The sequence below is a fragment of the Neodiprion lecontei genome, chromosome 4 (assembly GCF_021901455.1).
Source record: "Neodiprion lecontei isolate iyNeoLeco1 chromosome 4, iyNeoLeco1.1, whole genome shotgun sequence".
NCBI classification, from domain to species: Eukaryota; Metazoa; Arthropoda; class Insecta; order Hymenoptera; family Diprionidae; genus Neodiprion; species Neodiprion lecontei.
Window position 1 is genome coordinate 19,970,424 of NC_060263.1, and position 26,026 is coordinate 19,996,449.

Here is a 26,026-nt window from a genome sequence, read left to right on the forward strand (position 1 = left end):
ACGAGTAACGCAACGCGACGGATCGCTGACCGTCACTCGGCGGGCAGGTTCTGATACTTCTTTATCGACGCAACACGGTAGACCTGATGGTAACACGTTGGGTTTAATGGTGAGGCAATGAACTTATTACATTATAATAAAAATATAAGAGAATATTACTTGCGACTTTTGATGCACATACAATACATTAATTACAGAATTCTATAACAGAAGGCTTATCAAATAAGCACAATTATTAAATAAATACATCAAACGAGTGAGCAGAATCCAATATTAGTAAAAATTTAATGCTATAATCATCATGGCAATTCCAAATCGCATCGATTCTTACCTCCTTCGTGCTGCTTTATAGTTTGAATGCAGTAGTCTCTCTAGCACCTGTTCAGATTTATTCGGATCATTGCTAACCGTGGTCCACAATACTGCAATGTAGTCTGTTTCTGTAATCAAGTCAGAGATAATGACATTTCATCGGTATTTCATCTTTAAATGTAAATGTAGTAAATGAAGAATGTTCTCGAAGGCATACCTGTTAGTTCTTCTCTGTAACATCACGATCAATTCGGTTTCTCGGAAAATATCAACGGTAGACCGAAAATTGTCTCGATCAAAGTTGTAGAGAATTAAATTTCCTGCCAGTTTAGTTGTGACCATTTTTACTATAAAATTGAAAATAAACGAGTTATTCGATAAAAACAATTTGCTTCCTGAGTCGGGTACATGTTCGCGCCCTTTTGTATCCTAACCAAAGAGGAGTCTGGTATTATTAATTTTATAAATAAGATATCGATAACTGCTCAAAAAACCCAAGATCAGGCTTGGTCATTTAACATGAGTTCATTACTTTTTTTTTATCCCTTTCAGCCACGCCCCCAAGCCAAAGGCCACGCCGCAAGGAAACCGGACTTTCGAATCATTATAAACTATGTTTAGAGAGTATAATGAAATGGAGAATTTGCTGTGTCACACCACGTGGCCAAAATGTTCACTGGGTCTTACATTAGTAATTTAGTACGGTCTAAGGTTCATAGCACCAGCGTCACTTGGCAGTGAGCGAACTCGAGTCGTCACCACGCCGTGGGTGCACGTCATGAGTCAATAATGTCACATTCAGTAACTCAGTATCGTAATTTCATGTTTGCCTGGGGTGGATATCCACCCCAGTCTGTTCTTGGGTCAAATTGAGCACAAATTCGGTACGCAAGACGTGACCCAAGCACGGTGGAACCACTAGAACGCAGATTATGTACAGGGTGTCTACTGCTCTTTACGTATCATTAAATCCTGGAAGTGTTACGGAAATTAAAAATTGCCCGTCAATTCGTCGATAATTTCTGGATTAATTTGATTTATCCTGCAAAATTTGATATAATACATTTTTGATTGAAAACTGCGACATTTCATTTGTCCCACGCTGCCTTCGATGTATGAAATTTCAGCAGATTGACCATGCGGTCGTTAACAATTCACTCTGCATATAAACTACCAAATAAATTTTTTGATTCAACACCTAACCTGCAACTTATCTTGTCCTTAAAAATTCATAAGAAATCGAAATTTGAAGTCATAGAATTTTTCAATAAAAATTTTTGATTGCAGTAGAGTATGTGTCACGTACAGGTAGCGGCGTGGATCCTGAAACAGGCGCTATAAGTTAGTGTATAGGTTAGGTTTACTCTGACTATAGCTTGCCGTCTCAGAACCCATGCCGCAAAGGGTATAATACGTAAGTAAACAAAGTTTGATCTGAAAAAGGCGGGGTCTCATACAAGTTATTAAAGCCCACGGATTTGAATTCGATTACTTATCAATTTAATCTTAAGTAATTAGCATTAATTTCTTAACGATGATGATATAATAATATATTTGTATATTTATGTAATTGTATTACCGTGATAACAGTATATGAATAATATAGCTGTATATGGGGATAATCATATTCCTTTTTTTTTCATTTCCCTTTCTTTTTATTCAGTTTTACTTTTTTAATTTATTTATATCATCGTTTACCTTCCTCCATTTTCCATTCTTATCATCGAAGAAACATTCGATAGGAAATGATTCGGTATATATTTAATTTTAATTTTTTTTCCTTTCGGCAAACACTTTTTAATCTTGGATAATTTTCTTGCTATTATACATATATAATCACCGTAATGATTTCATGCATATTTATTCTCCTGTATGCAAGATGTGTATGTATATACGTATATGTATATGTTCATAAAATTGTTGAAAACTGAAAAGTGGTGGATCTGTATGAACGTTAGGTAATAACTTAAGAGAATATAATGCTATTATGTATATTTATACTAAATTTGTGTTTATATTTAGTATGTGTGTATGTATATATTCACATGCACCTTTTCTCGTTAGAACGCAGTTATTACGTAATAAACAATTCATGGTTACCAGCTGTTAATATTATTACTGTTATTTATTACTATCACTATGAATATTATTATGATTATTTATGATTATTTATGATTATTATAAACACCGCTATCGTACAATTATAATCATGTTGTTAAGTAAAAGGAGAAACTCTTAGCTAAATGAAATTTGTTTGTTTGGTATGAATGATATTTCAAAGCTTCGCCTCTTCTTGACTCGAAAAACTGCGCTTGCTTGTTTTATTTCACTTTACAATTTATAAATCAAGAACGATTTTGTAAACCTTAAGGCCTTTAGACCGAAACAAATATTCAATAAAAATGATATGAAAGAAAAAAACAAAAACATAATTACTCAATATTTCCCCGCTCACTTATCAACGAATAGAAATTGAACATGAAAGAACAATGGGTGAAAATCAATTGGTAAAGATTATTGTACGTGAAGGAAAAGTAATGAACGTGACTGAGTTTATTCTTTTACTCGAACAACATTGAGCATTTCTTTATTCATTAGCCATTCATTATCTTTATTACTATTATTTAATTTTTTTAATGTTATTTGTTAAATTTCATTGCTATTACTATAACTATTGTTTTTGTTATTTATGTACAACCATCTTTATATTATATAATATGATCTATGGATTTCGGTATAAGTTAGCCAATATTTTTGTTATGCTTTGTTTCTTTTTTCAACATTTTTTTTTTTTTTTTTTAAGTGTGTTTCTTTTACTTTTTCGTTTTTCTTTCTGTGCCATTGGTGATGATGTGCGCGAGCATAGAGCCTTATATAAAAATTAGTTTTGATAGAGCTATGTATGTGATTTCGGTGATTACTTATTACGAATTACGTTCATATAATTGCTATACTAACTTACGTTGAGATCTAGTAGGTCACATAATCTGTCTACAATATTGGCCTCCTTATCTACGTTTTATTATTATATATACGTATATACACATACACATACAATATGTATACGTATACATATATAAATATATCCTTATCACATAGAGGTATATTATTATTATTTTTTACACGTTTCTCATTTCCTCTAATTGCTACCAATGATTAATTGTTATTTAATTATCATTATTGTTATTTTTATTCTTGTATTTACAATTACAAATCCACGTATTATACATACAAGTCATAATACGAAGCCCCTAATAAGCAATCGTCGTGCTAATCTCATTTGATTTACGCGTAATTAGGGCTCAACGATTGGATCTCGATTTTTTCTTTTTTTCTCTTTTTATCCAATAAACCATAATAATCTATTAAAAATCGTAAATATAGTATTAATAGTTGATATTTTTATTACTACTATTATTCCTTATACGAAAAACCTAACATGCCATTCAAAATTCTCACGAAGTAAAACATGCAAGTTCTTATCCATAGGTATGTAAACACAATTGCCTGAAAAAAATAGATGGGATTGATGGAAAAAAAATTGAGAAATAAGAGGTAAAATCTTAGTTCAAAGTGTAATTCATTTCTTAACGCCACCGTACTTTTCATGTTTATGCAGAGAGAGGCATTGCTGGATCATAGAATTTTCCCATGCTCAATTTGTATGTCATAAAAGAATAAGATAAAATAAAATAAGAACTTGAGGTAAGATTATAAATAGTTGCTTTTTTCTATCCTACTCCAATAACGAATAATCAAGGCATTATTATTGATATAAATACTATTGTAAATAATTATATTAACAGATTTATAATATTCCACGTCCAAGTTGTGTGTGCGAAGTAGGTATAAATTTTCATTCGCAATTGATTATCAAAAAGCGTATATTTCATGTCGCAAGTTTAGAAACTTGGAACCCGATCAACATTATTCGTATATACGTGAAACTGTGATTTTCGCAAGTATAAAATCACTTTTTGACTTACTGTACATCGGTTACATCATCATTACATAATCGCGATTTGCGATAAAATAGTAAGTATATGTCTGTATTTGTGTGTATGTATACATATAAATATATAATATACACACACACTCACATATATATGTATATTATATAATGTAACATTTTTTCTTCTTTCACAAATCTGTTTCAGAATTAATTTCGTAACTAAATAGTTATGTCTCAATTCAATTCTCAATGCAACAGCAGACTTGTTTACATCTAGCACATTAGTCGTAATCTTGTACGCGCAGACACAAACGCACGCATACTCACAAACACGCACAGAGTATTATTACTTAATTACGTGACAAAGTTGTACACCTAAATTTAAATCTACATTTCTTACATTCTTTCTAATTTCGTGATTTCTTTTTTGTTCCGTTTTCATTATGTCGCTATTTTTTTCACCTTTTTTTCTTCTCCATCTATCTGAGCCAAGTGTTAAAATAATAACTTGACGTACGAAAATATTGTAATGAAAAGGAGGATGATAAGCAACATCCCTTAATCGTCACGATGAAATAATTATTTTCTATCGCCTTCTCTACTACTTATTATTATTCTTATTATTATTTTTTTGTCTTTTAGTTTTTCGTTCATATGCAATTTCGCATTTATAATCATCGTTGATCAAGTATTGACGGGAAAACATATATAAAAAAAAAAAAAAAAATAGCATTCTTACCTGTAGCTTAACAGAATTTTAAAGAAAATAAGAAACAGTGACAACGGGAGAAGAGAGGAAAAGAAGCAAATGCTAATTGATATAAAGAAAAACAGGTACACCATACCTATATACCCATAATACAAAATAAACTTTGCAATCGCAGGATCCTAATTATTATACGATAATTTTCAAACTTGAATGAGCTGCTCGCGCTCTTTCTCTCTCCCTCTCTGTGTGGTGACAGTATATAAAGGGATATTAGTATTTATAATTCGTTTCGTTAACGTAACATTACTATTTTTTGTGTATTTCATTTTTTTCTTTTTATTCATTTTTTTGTAACATATTAAAAACATTGATCGTTCTAAGTCTAGATACTAAACTTTTACTTCCTCGTAGTAACAATCTCTACGAACATCGTATGTCTGCTGTGTGCGTGTGTATGTGTGTGTGTGTGTGTGCCCGCGCGTGCGTGTGCGTGCATAATAATGTACTATCATATTATCTTGCGTTTGTCTCGCTTCACTTATTTAAATATTTCTCCTTTCCTTTATTTATTCTCTTTCAAATATTATGCCTGCATTTATAGACGTTGCGTTCCATCTATTATATTACTTCTGTGATCGGTGTCGCGAAGTAGTTCAGAGGTGAATTAAATTAAATCGTAAGAAAAAAAGAAAGAAAAGAGAAAAAAGTATTATCATGATCAAATTTGTTTTATTACTCCAACGTGAAGGCAACTCAACGATGAATATAAATTCCCTTGTGCCATGATACCTTGCTGCACGTAATGTACTACGAGTAAATTATGCTTGTGAGTATAAATACATTTTAGTGTACTGCTGTTCAAATATCAAGAAAGGCGATGTAGATTTAACAAGTTCGCAAAAAGTCAACGAGAAAAAAAAAATAAAAATATTTTGATTATACACAAGTTGAATAATTTAATAATAATAATTATATATTTAGAGGCAGAAGAAAGGGCACTTTGCCATTGGGAATTATATCTTTACGCACGGGTGTACGAGGCAAATAATGTCTGTACCGCTAAGCCACTATAAAGAATAAGAAATTTGTTATTCAATAATTTCAAAAACTTCAATTAAAATTAATCCCTCAAGTAGTATGTAATTGCGTCTTCAAAAATAAACATCTGAAATTTGCCCAAAAACCAAGTAACTATGACTCGTCTACAAACATAATTTTTTTTTGTACTTTTTAAAAAGTTTTTATCGTGTTTTTGTCAATTGACCATTTTTTTTTTCTTCTTTTTTTTTGCGATTTTCCCATTTTCCTTTTCTTTGAATCTCGTCAGGGATCTACCCTACGTGCAACTTGTAAATCGCAGTGTAATATATATGTGCATATATTTTTTGCTTCTTGTCTCATTTTTTCAGTTTTTCATCGAAAGTTAGACAACGGTTAGTAGCATCTATCTTGAGATTATCTATTCGTTTGTTTTTCATTTACTTTTGTTTTCGATTGTTACTATAATAATATTTGAGTAACAATTTCTCATCAAGCTTATGTTATTATTTTAACCTTATCATCATCGTTATTATTATTACTGATAATTCATACGACGCAGCAGTATTACCCAAGTGTTTTTTCTTTTTTTTTTGCAGTTCACACCAGTTTACTGGATATTTTTTTACTGGCAAAACAATATACATATCGTAGGACGAGAGATCAACGATTGTATTTGTATTATTATTATTATTACTATTATTATTATTGTTTAGTTTTTTGTTACGCGTAAATCATTTTTTTTCTTTATTTTTAATCATTATTTTTATAATAATTGACAACACTGTTGAAAGTGATTTAATGAAATTTCTCGTCAAACGTTTTTTTTATTATTTTTTTTTTATAGTTTGTTGGAACATTGAAAAAGAGGATATTTATCTCCACGATAACATCGTTCACAATTATCAAATTCACAAAGTTTACTGCTTCATATGTTAGCGTATAATTATGTTATTGATTAATTGTTACTGACTTAACAAGCCTACTTATTTTGTGGATTACAAGGAGCGTTCACAAATTGAGAAATAAATCTGCCATGAAAATAATTATTAAATGGCTAATAATTATAGATATTATACACATATACACACATATGTGTACATATATATATATATATATATATATATATATATATATATATATATATATATATATTTATGTGTATATATATATGTATATATATATAATTATGTGTATATATATATAATAGGCAGAGAAATTTACCTACGTAATCCTACCATTGATTATTCATGACTGAATGTGGAAAAATATAAAACTTAACTAAATGTACACAACGTCATCGCGCTATCAAGACTGTTACACACGAAATAATGCTCTTTCTTCATGGTGTCGATGGTAGTAGTAGTGGTAGTGCTAGTGGTAGTCGTAGTGGTAGTAATAGTAGTAGTAATAGTAGTAGTAGTAGTAGTAGTAGTAGTAGTAGTAATAGTAGTAGCAGTAACAGTAGCAGTTGTAGTAGTGGTGGTAGTAGTAGTGGTGGTAGTAGTAGTAGTGGTAGTGTAGCAGTAGTAGTAATAGTGGTAGTAGCAGTAGCAGTAGTAGGAGTAGAAGTAGCAGTAATAATAGTAGTAGTAGTAGTAGTAGTAGTAGTAGTAGTAGTAGTAGTAGTAGTAGTAGTAGTTTAGTAGTAGTAGTAGCAGTAATAGTAATAGCGGCAGCATTAACAGCACATTAAATTTCATCATCTATTTCTTCGCGATATTCTTTGTTTTGTTTTCCCTTCCGTTTTTTTATCTTCAAAATTTACATAAAGTACAAACTTATGAAACCAGAAAATTTAACACAATAATAATATATAAGTCAGTATAGAGTCATTTTATCCAAGTATGTCGTAAGTATATTTTATCTAATTACATGGTGGTCACACTTTTAGTGTCCGTATTGATTACACAGTCACCTCGTCACACTCATTGTTTCCTTCTCTCTACCAGGAAGGAAAGTTTTCAGAGAAAAAAAAAAAAAAAAAAAAATACCCATATCTTCCAAGAGACAATTATTTTAAATATAACTTTTGTTGGAATGTCCCAACTGCACCAACACATAAAGTAACACACAATATAAGTGCACTATTTGTCTCTCTCTCCTTCTCTATCTTCTTTCCTTCTCTCTGTCTTTTATTATCCTAGTAGGATAATTAATTACATTATATATTAACACCATTTTTTCTTGTACGACCCCTCGGCGCCAGAAGGAAACAGGAACAGCACAAAAAAGAGGTGCGAAAGAGTATATATATATATATAAATATATATATATATATATGTATGTGTATAGAACGAAACACCGCGCCAAAGTCCTGCCCGGCCTAAACAACATTGTCACGAGCAGCACATTGCAACATTATAAGGATTCTTCGAATGCAGCCATTAAGTCACTCTGCATATTCATGTCTATTTGACCAGCCATCTGTAAGAAGAAACAAATCAGGATTGCAAACATGCGAAACCAACCAAACAACTTTACGATATGCCTAAAGGCGTTTTCATGGTAACCACTAGAAGTAAGAGCGAGTGGAAAATATTCCTATACCTTCTATGACCGAATTATAATTTTGTCTCAGACTGAAATTCAAACCAATAGCAGTGTGATCGGGGTATATTTAATAAATGGATCTGCAAATCAAGCGATATTTAAAAACACGTTTGCGAACTACTCAATGGTCGTTCAAACCAAGCATGTCTGACAAAAAATTTTTTAACATTCTGCTTCTCCATACGAGAAGCTCGAATCTTTCTTGATCCATATCACTACAAAATTCTCCAACTAATTAAAAATAATTCCTTGACTTCCAGCCATCACGGCTATCAGCTGAATCAAAGGTTCGAAAAAATATGCTCACCGCTTCTCTTCTACGTCGTTCCTGCTCGCGCAACCTCTGTCTTTCTCTTTCAGCGGCTGCCTTGTCTTGACCAGAAGAGTGCCCTGGACTACTGCTGTCGGTGTCGACGGCAGCCTTGACTTCTTCCGCCCTCGTTGTAGCTACCAGGGTAGTCTGTGGGTCGGGGACAGTTTTCCTGACCTTATCGAGATTGTCTTCTTCCTCTCGTTCCCTCCGTCGCTCATTTTCCTGCCTCAATCTTTCTCGCTCTGCGTGCTCCTTCTGCTGCTGGCGACGCACTTCTTGTTGCTCGAGTAACGCTCTTTGCTGCAAGTCGGGCATTTCGTGCAAGTATTGAAATTGGGGTGTTCACTTCTCTTCGCAAATAAAAATCCGCATCTATATACTAATCAATGTACTAACCCTGTCTTGTTTCTCCTTGGCTTGTCTCTTGAAGGCTTGGAAAGTATCCCTTGCAGTGCTTTTCATACTAGTTCCAGCTGCCGATTGGGGACTTGATGCTTGCGCCAACGAAGACCAGGATGATGGGTTCTTGACGTTTGGTTCCACAGTCTGAAAGGTGATTATTAGTAATGAAAAGTAAGTATGAAAAGAGACCAACCGCAACGATTTATCTAAAAAAAACATCGGTCGCACCTTATTCTTAAACGTTGAAGCGAAAGTTGTAGCTGGATTCTTGGAGTCGGGTGGAGTCATCTTCTTTTCGGTAATATGCTGCGAGCCTGAGTGGTTACTTATCGGTTGCATTCCCATAGCAGTCATCTCTGCAAACAGAGCTCCCGCTAGAGCGCCAGTATCGATGTGAATTATTAGTAAAGCAGTTAGTAGGCGTCTTCATTCTATGCAAGTGTTTGTTCTTTCGTTAATCAGGGATGGTACGCTTTTTGGAATCTAACAATTCTCTGACTTTTAACAGGTATTCTAGACAGGAATATGACTTTTCAAGAGATAAACCGCTTGGTAATAATACATTTTCAAAAAAATTACATTACTTTTAATGTCCCAATATATAATTAAAATTTTTTTAATTTATACAACAAATAATTTGCATCGTGTGACCGATTTTAATAAATTAGGGCTCATTTTTTGCGTAAATAAATTTTTGGTTTTTTTTTATCAAGGCATTTGATTACACTTCATCACTTACTGATAATGTTGTTTATCAACTGAAAAACCAAATAAAAAATATGACGTTTGTTTGTGGAGAATTCATTTACGAACAAAATCAGGTCTAGTACATTTATATCGGACAAATGATGCGACGAATTCCTATTGTAAGAATGATCCGATAATGTGATCTCATCAAGGTCACTAATGATAGTGCTACTGAAAGTGAAATTTATGGTTTTTAAAAAATTCTTTTCTGGTAGGAGGATATTATTTCTACTAAATTCACCTCGATTAACTTTAGTGACACTTTCGAACGTTCGTTACATCATATTTCCGGCGCAATAGTTCTTTGAGTGGACTGTAATAAAAAACTCCCTAATTTTTCCCAGTTTTTTAAGTTTTCCCTGTGCGTGCCAACCCTGTGTTTCATTTTCATATTCTTTCTTTTTCTCAAAATCGAAGCAAGCATGCCAATTCAACGACAGTCACAGAACATTGTGTAAGATGAAATATCGCCACAAGCACAGATAACGACAAGCTCGTTTCAACTCAAACTCACCATCCATAGTTTTTTGAGGCAATTGCGGTTGCGACATAGCCAAGGGCTTCTCTTCCATCTTGATCGGTAATTGAGGAATATGCACGGGCATGTTGACCATGGGCAGAGGGTCGAAAATCGACCCCATCGCCATGTTGCCTATACCCATTCCCATGTTCATTCCAGAGACGCCGTTATTGTTCAACATGTTAGGAGGTGAACTCTCCCGTTTGATATTGGCAAAGCCGTTCGAGTGTTGCTGGGGCATGGTAATATTGTGTGTGTTTGGTATACTCGTCATGGACGATGTAGTGTTTATCATATTGTCCAGCGCGTTATGAATAGAAGGATGCGATAGATGAGATGCGAGACTCTGTTGCAGGTTCATGTTCAGATTAGCCATGTTTATATTGCTCAGATTGAGATTAGACGCCATACTCGATGGCATCATGTTCACAGGATTTTTCATATCTGGCAATAAACTCAGTGTATTGTTGACCGTTGTCGATGGTGGCTGAATCATGTTCGATAGCGTCTGTTCCAAGGCCGTCTGCGTTGTGGGCACGGATGCTGCATAAAAACATTACAGTGTTTTTCTGTTTTTCATACTCGTACACTTTTATCACACGTAATCGATGCACAATAAACGCACCAAACCTCATCAGCGGCTACCTTGTCTAATACTATGATCATAAGTTTGTACAACGATCACGGGAAAAACCGTTTTTCTAGTTCAGGCCATTTATAGTCTGTGAACTTACCATATCAAGGTATTCAAGATCGCTGATTCCAAATTATGAAAATTAAGATCACCGATTCAATACAGCGACTTAAATCTGTCAGATCTAAACAGCTTCAACTAAAAAACAGGTAATATCTCAACAAGTGTGAAAAGGAACTTTTGATCATAGAATCTGATAAGATATCAACTGTTTAAAGAGTGGTATGTTTTTTATGCTGACACATAAGAAACAATAAGGCGTCATTCCCGATCAATAAAATAAATTCTCTCATTGTATTGGAATATGAAAAAAAAAAGGGAATATAACTAGAGCGTCACAACCTCGTTACTGTTTAGGTACCTAGTGTATTAAAAGGCTGGAGAAGATCCGTCTGTTGATTTAGCCCTGTCCCATCGGTAGTCACAGAGGATGTTGTGTTCGGATAGGAACTGACCGGCGTTGAGGGCTGAGTCGGCTGTGCCTGTGCCTGAGCGACGACAGGTGAGGTCACAATGGTGCTTGTATTTGTCGGTGTTACACTAGGAGGTGGCGTGGGTACGGACACAGATGGCGTCGGAGGGTTCGAAGCGGTCGAAGGAGGTGTGGGCTTCTTTGTCGGGGCAGCGGTAGCCAGTGAGATTGGGCGCGGTGGCTGTGGCGGCATTGAGGCGTGACTAGCTACGGGTATTCCTTGATTAGCCGTTACCGGAACCACTGCTATTGGCTGAGCTGCAGTGCTTCCTGATGGAATCATAGATGAAATCAGATTCAATTCTCATTGTCTAGTTACATCGATTCGAGTTCGAATTCCACATCATTTGTAAGTCGATATATCATTTGGAGACGTTAGGATATTTGACTCGATCGAGTCTGATATTTTTATGTTTTATGATACTCGATTGACATATTTATGTAATTCATTCTGCTAGTTTGCTGATCTTGAAGATGAGTAATAACGAATTCTTGTTGAATCGAAAAAACATGTAGGCAGGGCGATGCAGAAACGTCAGAAACCAGAAAGGCTATAGTATTGAGTTTGCAAAGTTGCGTAAAACTTATTACCATGAGATTTTTAAATACAGAAAAGTTAGAACGAACAAGAATATAGCAAACCGAAGCATAGTGTATGCTGTGGCTCTTTTATTTGATAATCTTTTTACATTTCTACTCCAGCCAAAAAAAATGTAACAGACATGTCGAAGTGTCAGAATTGATATTGAATATCAATAGTTTATTGCTTCTTAGAGTTATATACTTTATAGTGAGGAGTGTCAATTAATATAAAATCACAGTATATAAGATGGCACAATATTTGAAATTAAAACCGCAGTAATTTTTAATATTTAATATCAATTCAAAGATTTTGTTACTGTGTTATATGTACTATGATCTTGAAATAATTGCTATGAAGTGTACAACTTTGAGAAATTAAATATGATTATTGTTGTTTCGATTTTTTTGAGAGACCCAGAGTTTACAAACTTTTTCAGAAAACCCAAAAATACGACTGTATCTGAATTTTCAAGAGCTGAAAGTCGAAAGAATTCTAAACGAAGTCTCAGAGTAATAAGAATAAATGTTACAGTTAAGGTATGTATCAAAGTGTTAGTACCATTGAACCTACCTTGTTCAGTAGGTATACTGTTGGGTTGCGTTACGGCAGGTTTAGAAGTTGGTAAGGTCGTGTTTGATGGCGGTTGACTATTGACGAGCAGCCCGCCGGTACTGTTCAAACTCGATGCCTACATATTGTTAATCCTCATTATTAAATTCTCGACTATAAAAATATCTCGAACAATCTAACAAATTGACCTCAAATCCAGTTTTCAATTTACTGTCTCACTGTCGAGTATCAAAATTGTAAAAACCAAACAGAAATAACTGATCACCAGTCTGACTGTGATCACTATAAAATTGTTTCAGGATTTCGAAGCATAAGGTTTCACACTCAAAACTACGAAAATATGCTAATTAAGGGGCGTTTAAAAACATTAATCCCCACAAACTAATAACACAACATTGTGTTTTTTCAATCGTTCAATAAATTCGAAATGTGCACAATATAAACATCCCAGGTTTGTTATTTATCTTATCTGAAGTGTGTCCCGTTTTGTCAAACAATAACAGTATGATAAAAAGTGTAAAATCGTGAAAAATTCTTCCCTTTATCTATACTGAGTCCAATCTTTCAATACAGATAAAAATTGCAACGCGTAAAGCGAATCCTTTATTATATCATGTCAGCTCCGATATATTGGTAATCTTACCGTCGTAGCAGAAGGAGCTGAAGGTGCGGTAGCAGTTGCAGTTTTCTTGGTTTTCTTTCTGGGTGGACGATTAGTAGAATTTCCTGTAATAAACGTGACATGCATCTATCTCGAAAATAAAACGTGTGCTATCGCACTAAATTCGTTTCTGTAATATCTCTTAACGGTGAGTTTTAATTAAATTATTTACATTGGAGCTAGCGGCAATGCCAAGAACAGTGCAGAGAGGATACCAGCCATAAAAAAAACATTGGATCGTGACGATAAGTAGAATAAGAAGAATAAAAATGATACACATACATAAATATACATATATTTATGTATGTGTATATATATATATATATACACATGTATACACACACACACATATATATATATATATATTATTAAACAACACCAGTATTATATTTTCTAATAGATTTTATTTTCATATACTTATATTATAATTGTATCACTGTGTACAACAATGGGTTTTTTTTTTTTGTTACTTCCGTTTCTTGTTTTTCTTTTTTTAATTTAAATATTTCAATCGTACGCTGCATTTTTTTAAATTAATTTTTTCTTCTTTCGTGGACTTTCATTTTGAGGATGTGTATTTATATATATTTTTTTTTCATTTGTTCGTTTGTTTTTCGTATTAAAAAAATCTTAATGCATAAAATCATTCTCGTCTATCATGTGTATATATGTATACATGTGTGTGCGTGTGTGTATATATCTGTGTGTATGCATATACATATATTGTGTATAACTAAACACAGTATGTATATACATACATACGCACACATACGCAAACGCTTTGAGTTCATCAAATTCGGTCGTTATCAAGTTCATTCATTCTTGAATAGGATTTATTTATTCATTTATGCATGTATATACATATACACATGTTTTGAAACATACATATACACGTGGTATGTAATTGTTATATAAACAAATACAATTTACGTATGTATACGTATGTTTGAGTTCCGTTCTTTAATAATGATAATAATAATAATACTAATGATAATGATTATAAAACGCTGACTACAGAAAACCATCAAACTCTAGTAATTTCTCATACAAGTATAATAATAACTAATAATTATTAATTAATAATAGTAATAACCACAGGGGCAGGGTGGGGGTCAATTTAAAGTAAATAAAAGTCACATAAATTGTACAAATATGGGGATTTAACTTAAATGTGGAGATGATAACAAGAGTGAGATGCTCGTAAACCTCGGTAATCATTTTTATATATGCGTTATGATTAGCACAACACTGAGATCGATGGCTTTTGCGAACCCTTTAGAATACACTGTGTCTATAACAATTTATCATTAAAACCGTCGTCGCCGTCAAACGTCTCCATTTTCATAATTGAATATCTCCTTACGTCGTTTTCTTTCTTTTTTTCTTTTCTTGTAAATTCATACATTATATGTATGCCTGTTACGTGTGTGTGTGTGTGTGTGTGTGTGTGTGTGTGTGTGTGTGTGTGTGTGTGTGTGTGTGTCCGTCCGTCCATATATATAATATGCAACGAGAAATCTCTGAAGTGAAAATTCAATTGGAAATGCTTTGAAAACGGTTATTAAACGAGGTGAATATGATAATAATAATAATAATAATAATATGATAAATCTACCTATCTATCTACCAAACTATCCATCTACCTATCTATGAAAGAGGGAGGACAATAAAAAAGGGGGGGAAAAAAGGAAAAAAAAAAAAAATAAAACACTAGAAAACCGAGAAGAGGAAAAAAATAAAATAAAAAATAAAGATACAGCGAAGAGTTCCAGCTTAGAATAATTAATTTATGTATAGCAAACTGGTCCACCAGAGAGGCCAACTTTGAATCCACCGCACTCATTCGAGCATTTAATATCTACCTCACTTCTTCGTTCATTATTGTATGCATATGCGTGTGTGTACTTAAAAAATGTCACATTCACTGTCTCTTGCTTTCTCATTTTGAGTGCGCCTTAACCCTACTATTCAATATTTTATATGATATATTAGTTTTTACTATTTACAATATGCGTATGATCATTCTTACATAGTTTTGTTTCAACTATCTTTATTTTACCATTTCTTCGTGACACACAAACACGAAACATTGAAAATCTTGTTGCGAACGAAATTACGAATGTTTGGAAAGTGGTACAAAGTGAAAAAAAAAAGCAATGAGCAATTATTACTATTATAAATGAAGAATTACAAGTATGTATATGTATATATACGGAAATTAATCGAATTTAATTTTTATAAGCTTCGTTTATTTATGATTTTTTGTTTTATATTTTCTCATTTTTTCGACCACACGAGACCCCAATAATTGATTTATATTCGTATATGCATATCGACGTGAACGCGTTAATTAGAATATTCGCAAATTTAATAAAGAATTATTTTTTTCAAATCGTTTAAAATTTCACATATATATATAATCAATAATACAATAATTAGATGGAAGGCAATTTGAATATAATTATAAAAATGCCCCTATAGATCGCGTGTTTCGTTATTATACAAACTAATGGTGATTGTGTCTTGTAACAGATGTATCACTGCTTTTCTATCTATCCTAATATTCTGTTATAACGTTTTCTGTCTTTCTTTGTTTTTTGTTTTTTAGTTTTTTTTTTTTTTTTTTTCTCTTTTCATTCATTTCTTCCCTTTTTCGCGCTCATTACCTAAAAATAATGCATTTCAGGATCTTTTAGCTTGTATAATAATAGTTTGTAACTATATCTTATACAGAATGTGTAGCGATACAGAAATAAAATATTATTATATATATACATGTATATTTTTTTTTCATTTCTCGTTTCTTATACTTCTATCTGTCGTTTATATGTTTCCTACCCAGTCTAATAATACCTTACATTTGCTCAATGTAGTAACCTTAGAAAAAGAACAGACTCTTTTCATCTGTTCTCCTTTGTCCTTCTTTCGTCATTATTATTTCTTTTTCCTTTTCGAAATTTTCTCTCACGTGAGCGATTTACCGGTTGTGTCTTGACGATGAACGTTTTATTTTTTTTTTTGTTTTGTTTTCCCCCTTAAATTCATTAGTTCAGTAAAATTTCCTAGTTATTTGTAAGACTCTCTTTGGTTAAGAGAGCGATAACTTCGGTGCTGAAATAGATATTTTTTTAAGTACGCCTTGCTGCTCGACAATCAGAGCCAATGTGTATGATCGAATAAAAATAGTGTGGATTCAGCTTAGTTTAGTTGTACTATAATGCAACTTTGATCTTCGTCCATCTCCCACCCACCCATTTTTCTTTGTTTTTTTTTTTTTTTTCTTTCAATCTACATTTTTCTTGCCGACTGAACGGAGTTTATTGAAAAACCTAAAGAAAAAAGCGCCTGTTCGCGATTGTGGTACGATAATCATTCTCAGTTTGCAATCGTTATATGTATAATACCCGACTATAATGATTTATATTATGTTTCTGTTGTGTATTTATTTTGTTAAATGCACAGTATAATGTAGAAACTAAGATTTACATGATATATCAACAAAAAACACACTATCATGGAGCCAGACTTTTACATATGGTAGAAATATTAGAAATAAAATTAAAAAAAAAAGAAAAAAAAAAGAAAAAAAAATGGAAAACGAAAAGAAATATATCCCTAAAGTTAAACTTGATTTTTTGTTTTATACTTGTATAAAAGATTTCCTAAAACTGTGTATTACAATAGGACGGGTTAAAATGAAAATACAGCTAATAATATAAGAATAATAATAATGATAATAATAATAACAATAACAACAACAACAACAACAACATACCAATGATAGTAGTAATGATTCGTATAAGGCCAACGCAAATGTGATTATCGCGAAGATGTTGCCTGCAATTAAGCGTTGTGCTTTAAATTTTGATTTTTTTTCTCTCTTCTTTTTTTTTATCGAAACGAGATGAAAAATTAAGAACATAATCAGTACAACCATATTGTTGTAGTTATTATTATTAATCGTTATATTATATATTTATATACATACATATATATACATATATAATATATATATATATATATATATATATATATATATATATATATTAGGCATGTAAAACCATACCATTCTAGATATAATCTTATTATTAAATTAACAATAATATTGATTCGAGCATATGACATATTTTTCTTCGTTTTTTTTTTGTTTTTGTTTGTTTTTTACTATGTATAATAAAATTGATAATTTAAATGTTTTCGTCCTGCTTCGCCTTTGTTTTCTTTCATTACTTTTCTGTTTTTGTTTTTGTATTCAAACCCTACCGATATGAGTAAATCGATTGAATCAAACACGTGATCGAATAACATCATTCGCTGGCGAGAAGCAGCTACTAGCGATGGAAGAAAAAAAAAAACATGGAGAAAGAAAAGAAAAAAAAAAAAGAAAAGAAGAAGAATGGTACGATGAGTCGAACAACTGGATTTTCTCCAGATGAGCGGAGTGCAAACAATGTGTTTGGAGGCCAGCGCGCGCCTAATTTACTTAAATTATCCAGACAAATATCGTGGTCAATTTTAATTTTTAGATTCTTACTCGTCCCCCCCCCCTCCCCCCTCTCACATCTTTTTTCTTTCTCTTTTCTCCGCTCCTCAAAAACAGTTGTTTATCTGTTGTCCTAAGGGATGCCCCTCTCTCTTTCTCTGCTGCAAGTAATTAGCTTTAATCGACGAACGCCTTACTTACATTACCACTTGGACGAGCCAAACTTCTTGATCTAACACCAATTGTCGGAGGCCTTTGCTTGGGTTCTCTCCTACGATGTGTAACAAGACAGAGACAGCTTCAAGACTTGTTATTTCTATTCGTCGTGCGACGAGAGGTTTCTGTTTTTTTTTTTCAGAGATGCAAAACACAACAGCGTGCGAGAAAGCGTGTTGCTATCGACGGTATATGCTTATTTGTATACATCTTACGCACAATTTTCACTTTCCACGTTTTATCGACAAAATCAAATTTCACTCGCATGGAGATTTGATAGCTCGAGAGAGCTTAGACTTAATTATGTATAATAAATAACAATAATAACCTAACGTATAAAACGATGCTAACAGTATTTACCTGTATCTAAGATGCACTGTCTTAAAAAATCCAGCCACCAATACACATTGTCTGCATTTTTTTTATGGTGTGATCATATTTTTTTCCCCATACAACGGTAGTTTCTTTTTTTGTTTCTTTTCTTTTCTAACAATTCAATATTTGTTATCAAGTCCACTTTCGATGGTGGGAAAAAGAAGAAAAGAAAAAAATTAATAAATAAATAATCCACCCACACTATAATACCAATAATAACAATTCTGTCTCTCATTTGATTAATCTTTTTTTCTTTTTTTCATTTTATTTCTTCATACGTATTTCGTATATCTCCGCATTGTGAAAACGTAGCAATTATGGTTATTGTTCCATAACTTGAAAAGAGTTTTGCTACCGTAATCCTGTCATAAGTGATACGTTTATTAATATTATGCATGAACCCAATGTGATGGAGGAAATGGTTGAATGTTAAGAAAATAATGAATTACTAAACAAAAATGGAGAAAAAATAAAAAGAATAGAAAGAAACAGTGATACAACTATATATACTACTTATCGGTTAACAATAACTAAATAATTGTTGTCCAAAATTACAACTTTCGATACTTGGTGTTGATTTCTTTTTTTCTTTACTTTTTTTCGATCATACATATACTTACGTATATGTGTAAATATAAATATCTGTACATGCAGAATGCGGGACACAATAAACATTATGGGAAAAGCCTCACAATGATAATCGTTTACCAATTTTCGAAGCCACAGCCTTCTTCGTTCTTAATAATAAATAAGTGATACTTTTACCAATAAGGATACAATCTTCTTCAGTCTTTGGTACCAAAGGAAAAACAAAAATATACAGATACCGAAGAAAACTGTGGTGTTTTGGGTAATAATAAAGATAAAACTTTGCGAGAATAACAAAAGAGCGGGAAAAAAGTGAAAAAAAAAACCCAAACAAATTGATAATCAGAACGCAGCGATTGTTTGTCGGGCAGCGGAACTAATCATTATTGTTATTATTGTTGTTATTATCATTTAATAGCGACAACTATAGTGTCGGGTCAAGAGAAAAGAATGCATAAACCTATCTGATTGATTAATGAATTAATTAATCAATCATCACCATAATCATTGTCATCGTCATCATCATTATCACCATCATCCTCATCATCATCATTATCATCATCATCATCGTCATTATCATCAACATCATCATCATTTGTGAATAAAGCTGGCATGGCATTGGTATCCTCTAAACACAGTCTGCACTCCACTAGCTCACCATTAATTAATATTCTTACCATTGTATATTTGTATCGTTTCATTTGTAAGTCCATAGAACATTGAAACAAAACGAAAGAGAAAAAAAAAATTTCTTTTCTTTGTTTTCTTTCCTTATGCTACGAGTAATTCAAAAGAATGATCGTCGAGTAACAAACATGTGACTCAGTGGATTATCCCTGGTAAATATATCTATAATACACATTTGTCAATTTTGTCCTCTACTATTCATTTGGGTTTTTATGTGGAACGTTCAAGAGCCAAGACAGCTCATCTTCACCTATAATACTCGACGATAAAACTTCATATTTATAAATTCGATGCAACGCTAAAGGCTAGACCAATAACGTCGTTCTATTAAATAAGTATGCGATTAAGAGAAAAACCAATTATACAAACGCACATACACACATATATACATATATCATACATATGCGTGTGTACGTATATATACATACATATATACATACATACATATATATATAAATATATATAAAGCATTGTGTGTATACATATACGTATATTTATCAATTTTCAACACAGAAACAAAAGAGAAAATAATCACGGATAAAATTGTGCAACCTGAGTAATAAAACTTGAATACGGGGGTCTTTTCTAATTTAATTCTTGCATACTTTTAAAATGTATATACACAAGTATGATATGAATAGAGCCTGAAGTATTGTATTTGTCGCACTACAATTGATACATTGGTTACACTCGAGAAGATTGAAAAATAGAGTATGATGCTACTCTAGAGCAGATGTTAGTAAAGAATTAAATTAAGTGTAAGTAATATCATTAAGACTTGGAAACAAGGAGGAAATCAACCCTTGATAAACAAATTAATCGCTTAGTATATCCGTATTATCAAGAACCACGATCTATTTATAACACAATCAGTTTGGAAAAGCAAAGCTTTCCCAACCTTTATTAAATGAAACACAACAAAATATTTCAATTAGAGTGTGTATTCTGTTAATATTTTACTTTCGAAAGTACAAACTTATTGATATTGAATCGAAAAGTATGATCGTTACATCGACTTTAAAGAAACGATCCGCACAGATACGGAGAGATGAATTTACAAACGATACTAAAAAGGAAAAAAGAAACGTTGAAAGTAAAAAAAGAATTCAATGAAAGGCGAAACTTTGAGCATATGTATTTAATCATACATATATATATATATAATACCAACAACAACCAAAAGTATTTCACAAAACTTTATTCTTTTTTCGTTGCCGCAGGCGCGATAAAAAAGATTGTTTAATTATAGAAGATAATCCCATATTTGCCCCCTTTTTTAATAAAAATATTTACATTTTCGCAATATAATTTTCAAATGAAATATGGTATAACAAAATCAAGAGAATTGTACAGAATGCATATTTCTTACACTCAGATAAAAACGCAAAACAAAAACGCTTGCCCATCGATCGATTGTTGAATCAGACTAATCAACTTTTTGAGCAAATATTATCATCTCTCTGAATGCGCGACACAAAACGCCAGACGTTCTACTTTGATTTGTAAAGGAAAGATACTAATTACGCCGACAGCGTGTATGAAACATTCATATAGAAGCATTTATCAAAGCTCGACAGGCTCGTAATGTCTGTGCGGTAGTGTGTAAAATTAACACTAGTGCAATCATGAGAAGTTCAAAGAGTTTGTTTCTCGCGTATTGAATAATTGATCAGATGCAAAAACGTGTTTCAATGTATCAATTCTTAGCGATTTCAATTGAATTCAGGTTATTCCATACGATTTGTAAGTATGAAGAAAAATAATACAGACAATAGTAATAAAAAAAAAAAACAAAAAAAAAAAAAAACCGAATCAAGGGAACGACACATACTTTATCATGCCTTTTAGTTGTAAGCCAATTATTTGTCGACTGTGTAATAATGACTGATATAATTTTGCTACGGAAAAAAAAAAAAAAATTGCTATTTTAATTTAAAAGTAATTTCAAGCTACGTGTCGATATAATATTGTCATTTTCAAAAGCTGCAGTGTATATTAATTTCGAATACTACTAACGTTAAAATATACTTTGTGCTTTGTAGTAAGTAAGTTATTAATCGATAGAGGGTTGGGGGGCAAAGGGGCGAAAAAAGGTGGGTGGGTGCAGAGTTGACGAGATTAAAATTATCGTATGAAACAAATCGCGATAAATAGAGAATAGCAGTTTTGTACTTGGAACATTCAATCGCTGAGTGGACCACCAGTACCGAATGTGTGTTCGATAATAATTTTAATTCGAATTATAGTTTCTTTGATTCTCCTTCTTTAAATATCCATAACTTTCTTTGCCTTCTACTACTCTTTTAGGTATAAGATGAGCAAAAACTCTGTTCGCAAGTCGAAGAGTTTTCTGCTCTGTCGTGTGAATTATTGGAAACAACAGTTACATGATATTTGAAGTCTAACCTGCTTCGCTGTCGCTCGAATCACTGGAGCTCGAGGAAAGCGAACTACTGCTGGAATCGCTGTCGCTGCTACTACTACTGGATGCTGATAGTCTCGATGGTCCACCTGCACCTCCGGTTCCACCAACATCCACGGATTTACTACTGTCTTCTGTGGGCAAAAACCGTGAAAAATATCTTTAATCTTTTGGTTCTTTCTGTTTTCTTTTTTTTGACGTTTCGAAACTAGGTGCGAAATTTTTTTTCTACTGATGTTTTATTTTCCTCGTTTCTCACTCAGTTTCTCAGCGCTGAGATTGTAATATAAGTAAAAGTGCTTCAAAAATTTCATATTACAGTTTTTATGAAAATCGGACTACAAAATAGATCAATGAATCAGAGCTCAGTTTATAACACGATGCTCAGATTGTTAGATCAACTAAAAGGTATTTCAGGTGTAAATATATATTAGTAAAGTTAATACTGACCTTTCTTAGCAGGTTTCTTGCAATTTCCTAGCTGCCCTGAGACATCTTGCAATCTCTTTTCGAGCTCCAATTTTTTCTCAGCCATTTGCTCGTCCTTGGGTTTACCACTAATCTTTTTATCTAAAAAATAAACGTTGGTGTTGAAAAAAAAAAGAGAAAAGGAAACAGCGTTTACATCGAGGAAACTTGTCATAGCAGTTTCTTTATAGACAAATTTAATTTAGCATCAGGTCATAGTACCACAGAAAAAAAAAAGAGGAAAAAAATTTAAAAAAAAGCAACTTACGTGGCTTTTTTCGAAGGCAGGAAGCTACGTAACTCTCTAACTCTCTAAGTGTAGACGGCTTCAGAGTTTCAAAGTCAATTTCAATTTCGTCAGGATTTGAATCCCTCAAAGACGGCTCACGCGATTGAATAATGTGTACAACTCGGCCCAGCTTGTCGCCTGAAAAACGAAAATATGACTGGTGTGTGAATTGAATGAAAGTGAAGAAAAAAATGAACTCAAACAACCTTGGCTGTGAATTCGAAGGTACGTTGATTAAAATGGTAGACATACCAGGTAGTTTATTGATATCTAAGCTGAGTTGTCTCTTCTCGTCGTAGGACATCGGCTTGGCATTGTCCTCGTCCTCTGAGTCAAAGGCCAAAATAGGTGGTTGACTGCTGGTATTTTTCTTTTTGTTTCCAGTCGATCTGCTATTGGCTTTAGACCTCTTGTTTGCCGTATTAGCCGTTGCAGCTTTGCCCGGTCCTCGTCCCTTTCCCTTCGGCTTGGCATTCATTGTGGGGGGTAAATGGTGACTAATTCCAGGTCCGGAATGCGCCTTGTTGGGTCCAACAGCGATCGCTGGGTGATGGATATCCGTAGCCATCGTACTCGGCATCTTCAGATCTCCTGCACCCATCGCAACACTCGCTATACTCGCCCCTACGCTGTCCGATACACTGGGAATTCTACCACCGGGCTTCATCAGCTCCTTCATCGCCCCACTGTGACCAGCACCGGCACCGAGACTTCCCCCCTTACCACCACCTGATGATTTTTTCGCTTTCTCCGGTTTCTTCTTTTTACTTTTTTTCTTACCACTCTCTTCCACTAATTTTCTCATCTGTTCCTGCATTGCTTTTAGCTGCGTGATCGACAGGACAAGACTTAAGTAAGTACGGTTTCAGAACAAATTGTAAGGTCATAAAAAATATACCTTTTTCATCACAAGAAATAGGCAATAATTTCTTTCTGTGCAATAACACTGTCGTTTTCAACATTTTAAATTTACAGTAAAGTATCAACGATTTTACTGCAGTAAAAAATTTTCGAAGTTCCTTATTCATGAACTTTTTTCTTCAAACACAATATTAAATACGTTTATAGCTTGTGCAACTTATGTCCTGAAAAACTTGAGAGCGTGATTTTGAAACACGTGATATTTCTTTGCAAAAGGACATTGCCAATGATCTTCGATGAGCAAATATTGACTTAAATAATTACCAGCAACTTGAATAAAAAATGCTGCTTTTCTCACGTTTAGAGCACCCTTAAATTTTTTCGCTTTTAAGGATCGCTAAAGATTATGGGAAGAAGAATAAGGGTGAAAAAGAAAGTAAACAGAAGATCTCACCTCTCGTTCAAGCGCTACAAGCTTTTCGGTACGCTCTTCATCGGAATCATCACTTTCGGATGAACTCCCCGAACCCGAACTCGTACCGCTGGTACTGCTGCCGTTTATACCAACCAGCCCACTCAAAGGTTCGTCAGGTATTTTTGCATATCTTAAAGAAGGAAAACAGATGTGAAAATACGATTAGTCAAAATGTATGAAACTAATGCACAGTGTTGCATACCTCAGAATTAATACAGAACCAAAAATCCCTAAAAATTCCGGTTAAAATCAAACTTTCAAATTACCAACCTCATTTCAAAAACATCTTGCAGCTTCCTCGCCATTGCGACGACGTCGTGATCTGGAGGGTTGTACTTATAGCAATTGGTAAATATAAGTCGTACGTCCCCAGCGAATTCTTGCGCCGTCTTATATTCACGAGTGTCCATCTTGTGCTGTGTGTGTAACAAAATGATGCATTTTACTGCCAGATACTTGATGCGATGATTATTCCAACCTGTTGGATAAATGAAATGGACCAAAGACAGTCTGTGCGAAAGTATTATACCTTGACAGTTCCTAGATCCATTGGCTTTTTGATAATGTCGTGATAGTCATGGAGGCCGAGGAGAACCGCATCTACAGGCTTATAAAATGGCCACGCGTAACCCTGTGTGTCACATTAAATATGAATAATATATAATTGTCTGAGCATGTTTTTTTTTTTTTTTTTTTTTGCTTCTCGACAAATAAGAAAAATTTGACATTTGACAGTTACCGAATGTTTTTTAGAGAACAGCTCTTTCAATATTTCATTACAGGATTTCAAGGCTTCTGACAGCTTCTCGTTGGATTTGCTGCCCGCATGTTGTGGCTGAAAAAATATTAAATTGCAGTTTACCGTTAATTGGATCAACTTATTGCTGTTTATTGCAGAAATCTTTCACCTCCGAAGTAATCTCTTTTTCTTTTTGCATTTAAATAAGCATATAATTTAGTGTTTATACTAGAAAAATTGTACCGCTAATGAAAACACAGCATAATCAAACGAATTTTGGTAAAATTGGTTGTTAAAAATCAGGGGAACGCTGTGGATAACAAGGTGAATGCACACGAGAAAATTAAATCGGATTCGAAAGATATCTGATAGTGATAAGACAACACAGATGAAACACGGCGTGCCTTAGTAGGACAAACTTGGGGTATGTACCTTCTGGGCCATCGGCCCCATCAGGGGCATGTTGGCCTGGTGGAACGGCACCAGGCCGTCTTCCGCTTGCCTCGTTGGCTGAAACAGCCCCATCATCAACCCTCTGTTAGTACGTTAATGCCATGATATGATTACATAGACAAGCATACGTGCAGGTACGATATGAATGCGAATATGAAGGAGCTCTTAACGCTGACATGTTTACTGTATTTATCTATCGTATTCGTCTGAATGTAGGCAAATTCTCCCAATTTAACAACTTCGAATCAGGGATTTTTTTTTGTAAACCAAGAAAATTACCTATGATTACAATATTATATAAAATGTTACATTGATAAAACTTGAATGTATTGTACAAATATCGTGTGTTCAATTTTTTCTTATATTTGCGACGTGAGGATTCAATTCATTAAATTTTTTACAGCTATTGATCAACAACCAAGTTTCTCTAATCAATAAAGCGGA

General features: G+C 33.3%; 1 protein-coding gene and 2 long non-coding RNA genes across 15 annotated transcripts in view; 1 reads left to right on the forward strand and 2 right to left on the reverse strand.

Moving 5' to 3' along the window:
- The first annotated feature begins 27 nt into the window (after positions 1-27).
- On the forward strand, positions 28-2,229 carry LOC124294009. Its single transcript, XR_006903901.1, has 2 exons — positions 28-109; positions 865-2,229. It is a non-coding gene; the product is annotated as an uncharacterized LOC124294009 (long non-coding RNA).
- On the reverse strand, positions 138-870 carry LOC124294008. Its single transcript, XR_006903900.1, has 2 exons — positions 530-870; positions 138-440 (listed from the first exon to the last, which is right to left on the reverse strand). It is a non-coding gene; the product is annotated as an uncharacterized LOC124294008 (long non-coding RNA).
- Positions 2,230-3,063: 834 nt separating the features above from the next.
- Positions 3,064-26,026, reverse strand: part of LOC107221585 (bromodomain-containing protein 2) — a 34,173-nt gene continuing 11,210 nt past the window's right edge. For 10 of the 13 annotated variants that reach the window (XM_046737381.1, XM_046737380.1, XM_046737391.1 and 7 more), the window contains 17 exons: positions 25,562-25,639; positions 25,130-25,225; positions 24,920-25,021; positions 24,661-24,806; positions 24,370-24,520; positions 23,307-23,880; positions 23,034-23,192; positions 22,748-22,867; positions 22,282-22,431; positions 13,509-13,591; positions 12,854-12,983; positions 11,602-11,982; positions 10,541-11,089; positions 9,508-9,653; positions 9,274-9,423; positions 8,872-9,177; positions 3,064-8,438 (listed from right to left, as the gene is read on the reverse strand). In XM_046737381.1, coding sequence (XP_046593337.1) covers positions 8,373-8,438; positions 8,872-9,177; positions 9,274-9,423; positions 9,508-9,653; positions 10,541-11,089; positions 11,602-11,982; positions 12,854-12,983; positions 13,509-13,591; positions 22,282-22,431; positions 22,748-22,867; positions 23,034-23,192; positions 23,307-23,880; positions 24,370-24,520; positions 24,661-24,806; positions 24,920-25,021; positions 25,130-25,225; positions 25,562-25,639 — 3,387 coding nt within the window. In that variant the 3' untranslated portion in view covers positions 3,064-8,372. The remainder of the gene's footprint in view (positions 8,439-8,871; positions 9,178-9,273; positions 9,424-9,507; positions 9,654-10,540; positions 11,090-11,601; positions 11,983-12,853; positions 12,984-13,508; positions 13,592-22,281; positions 22,432-22,747; positions 22,868-23,033; positions 23,193-23,306; positions 23,881-24,369; positions 24,521-24,660; positions 24,807-24,919; positions 25,022-25,129; positions 25,226-25,561; positions 25,640-26,026) is intronic. The other 3 variants (XM_046737386.1, XM_015660624.2, XM_046737392.1) reach the window with 3 other exon arrangements.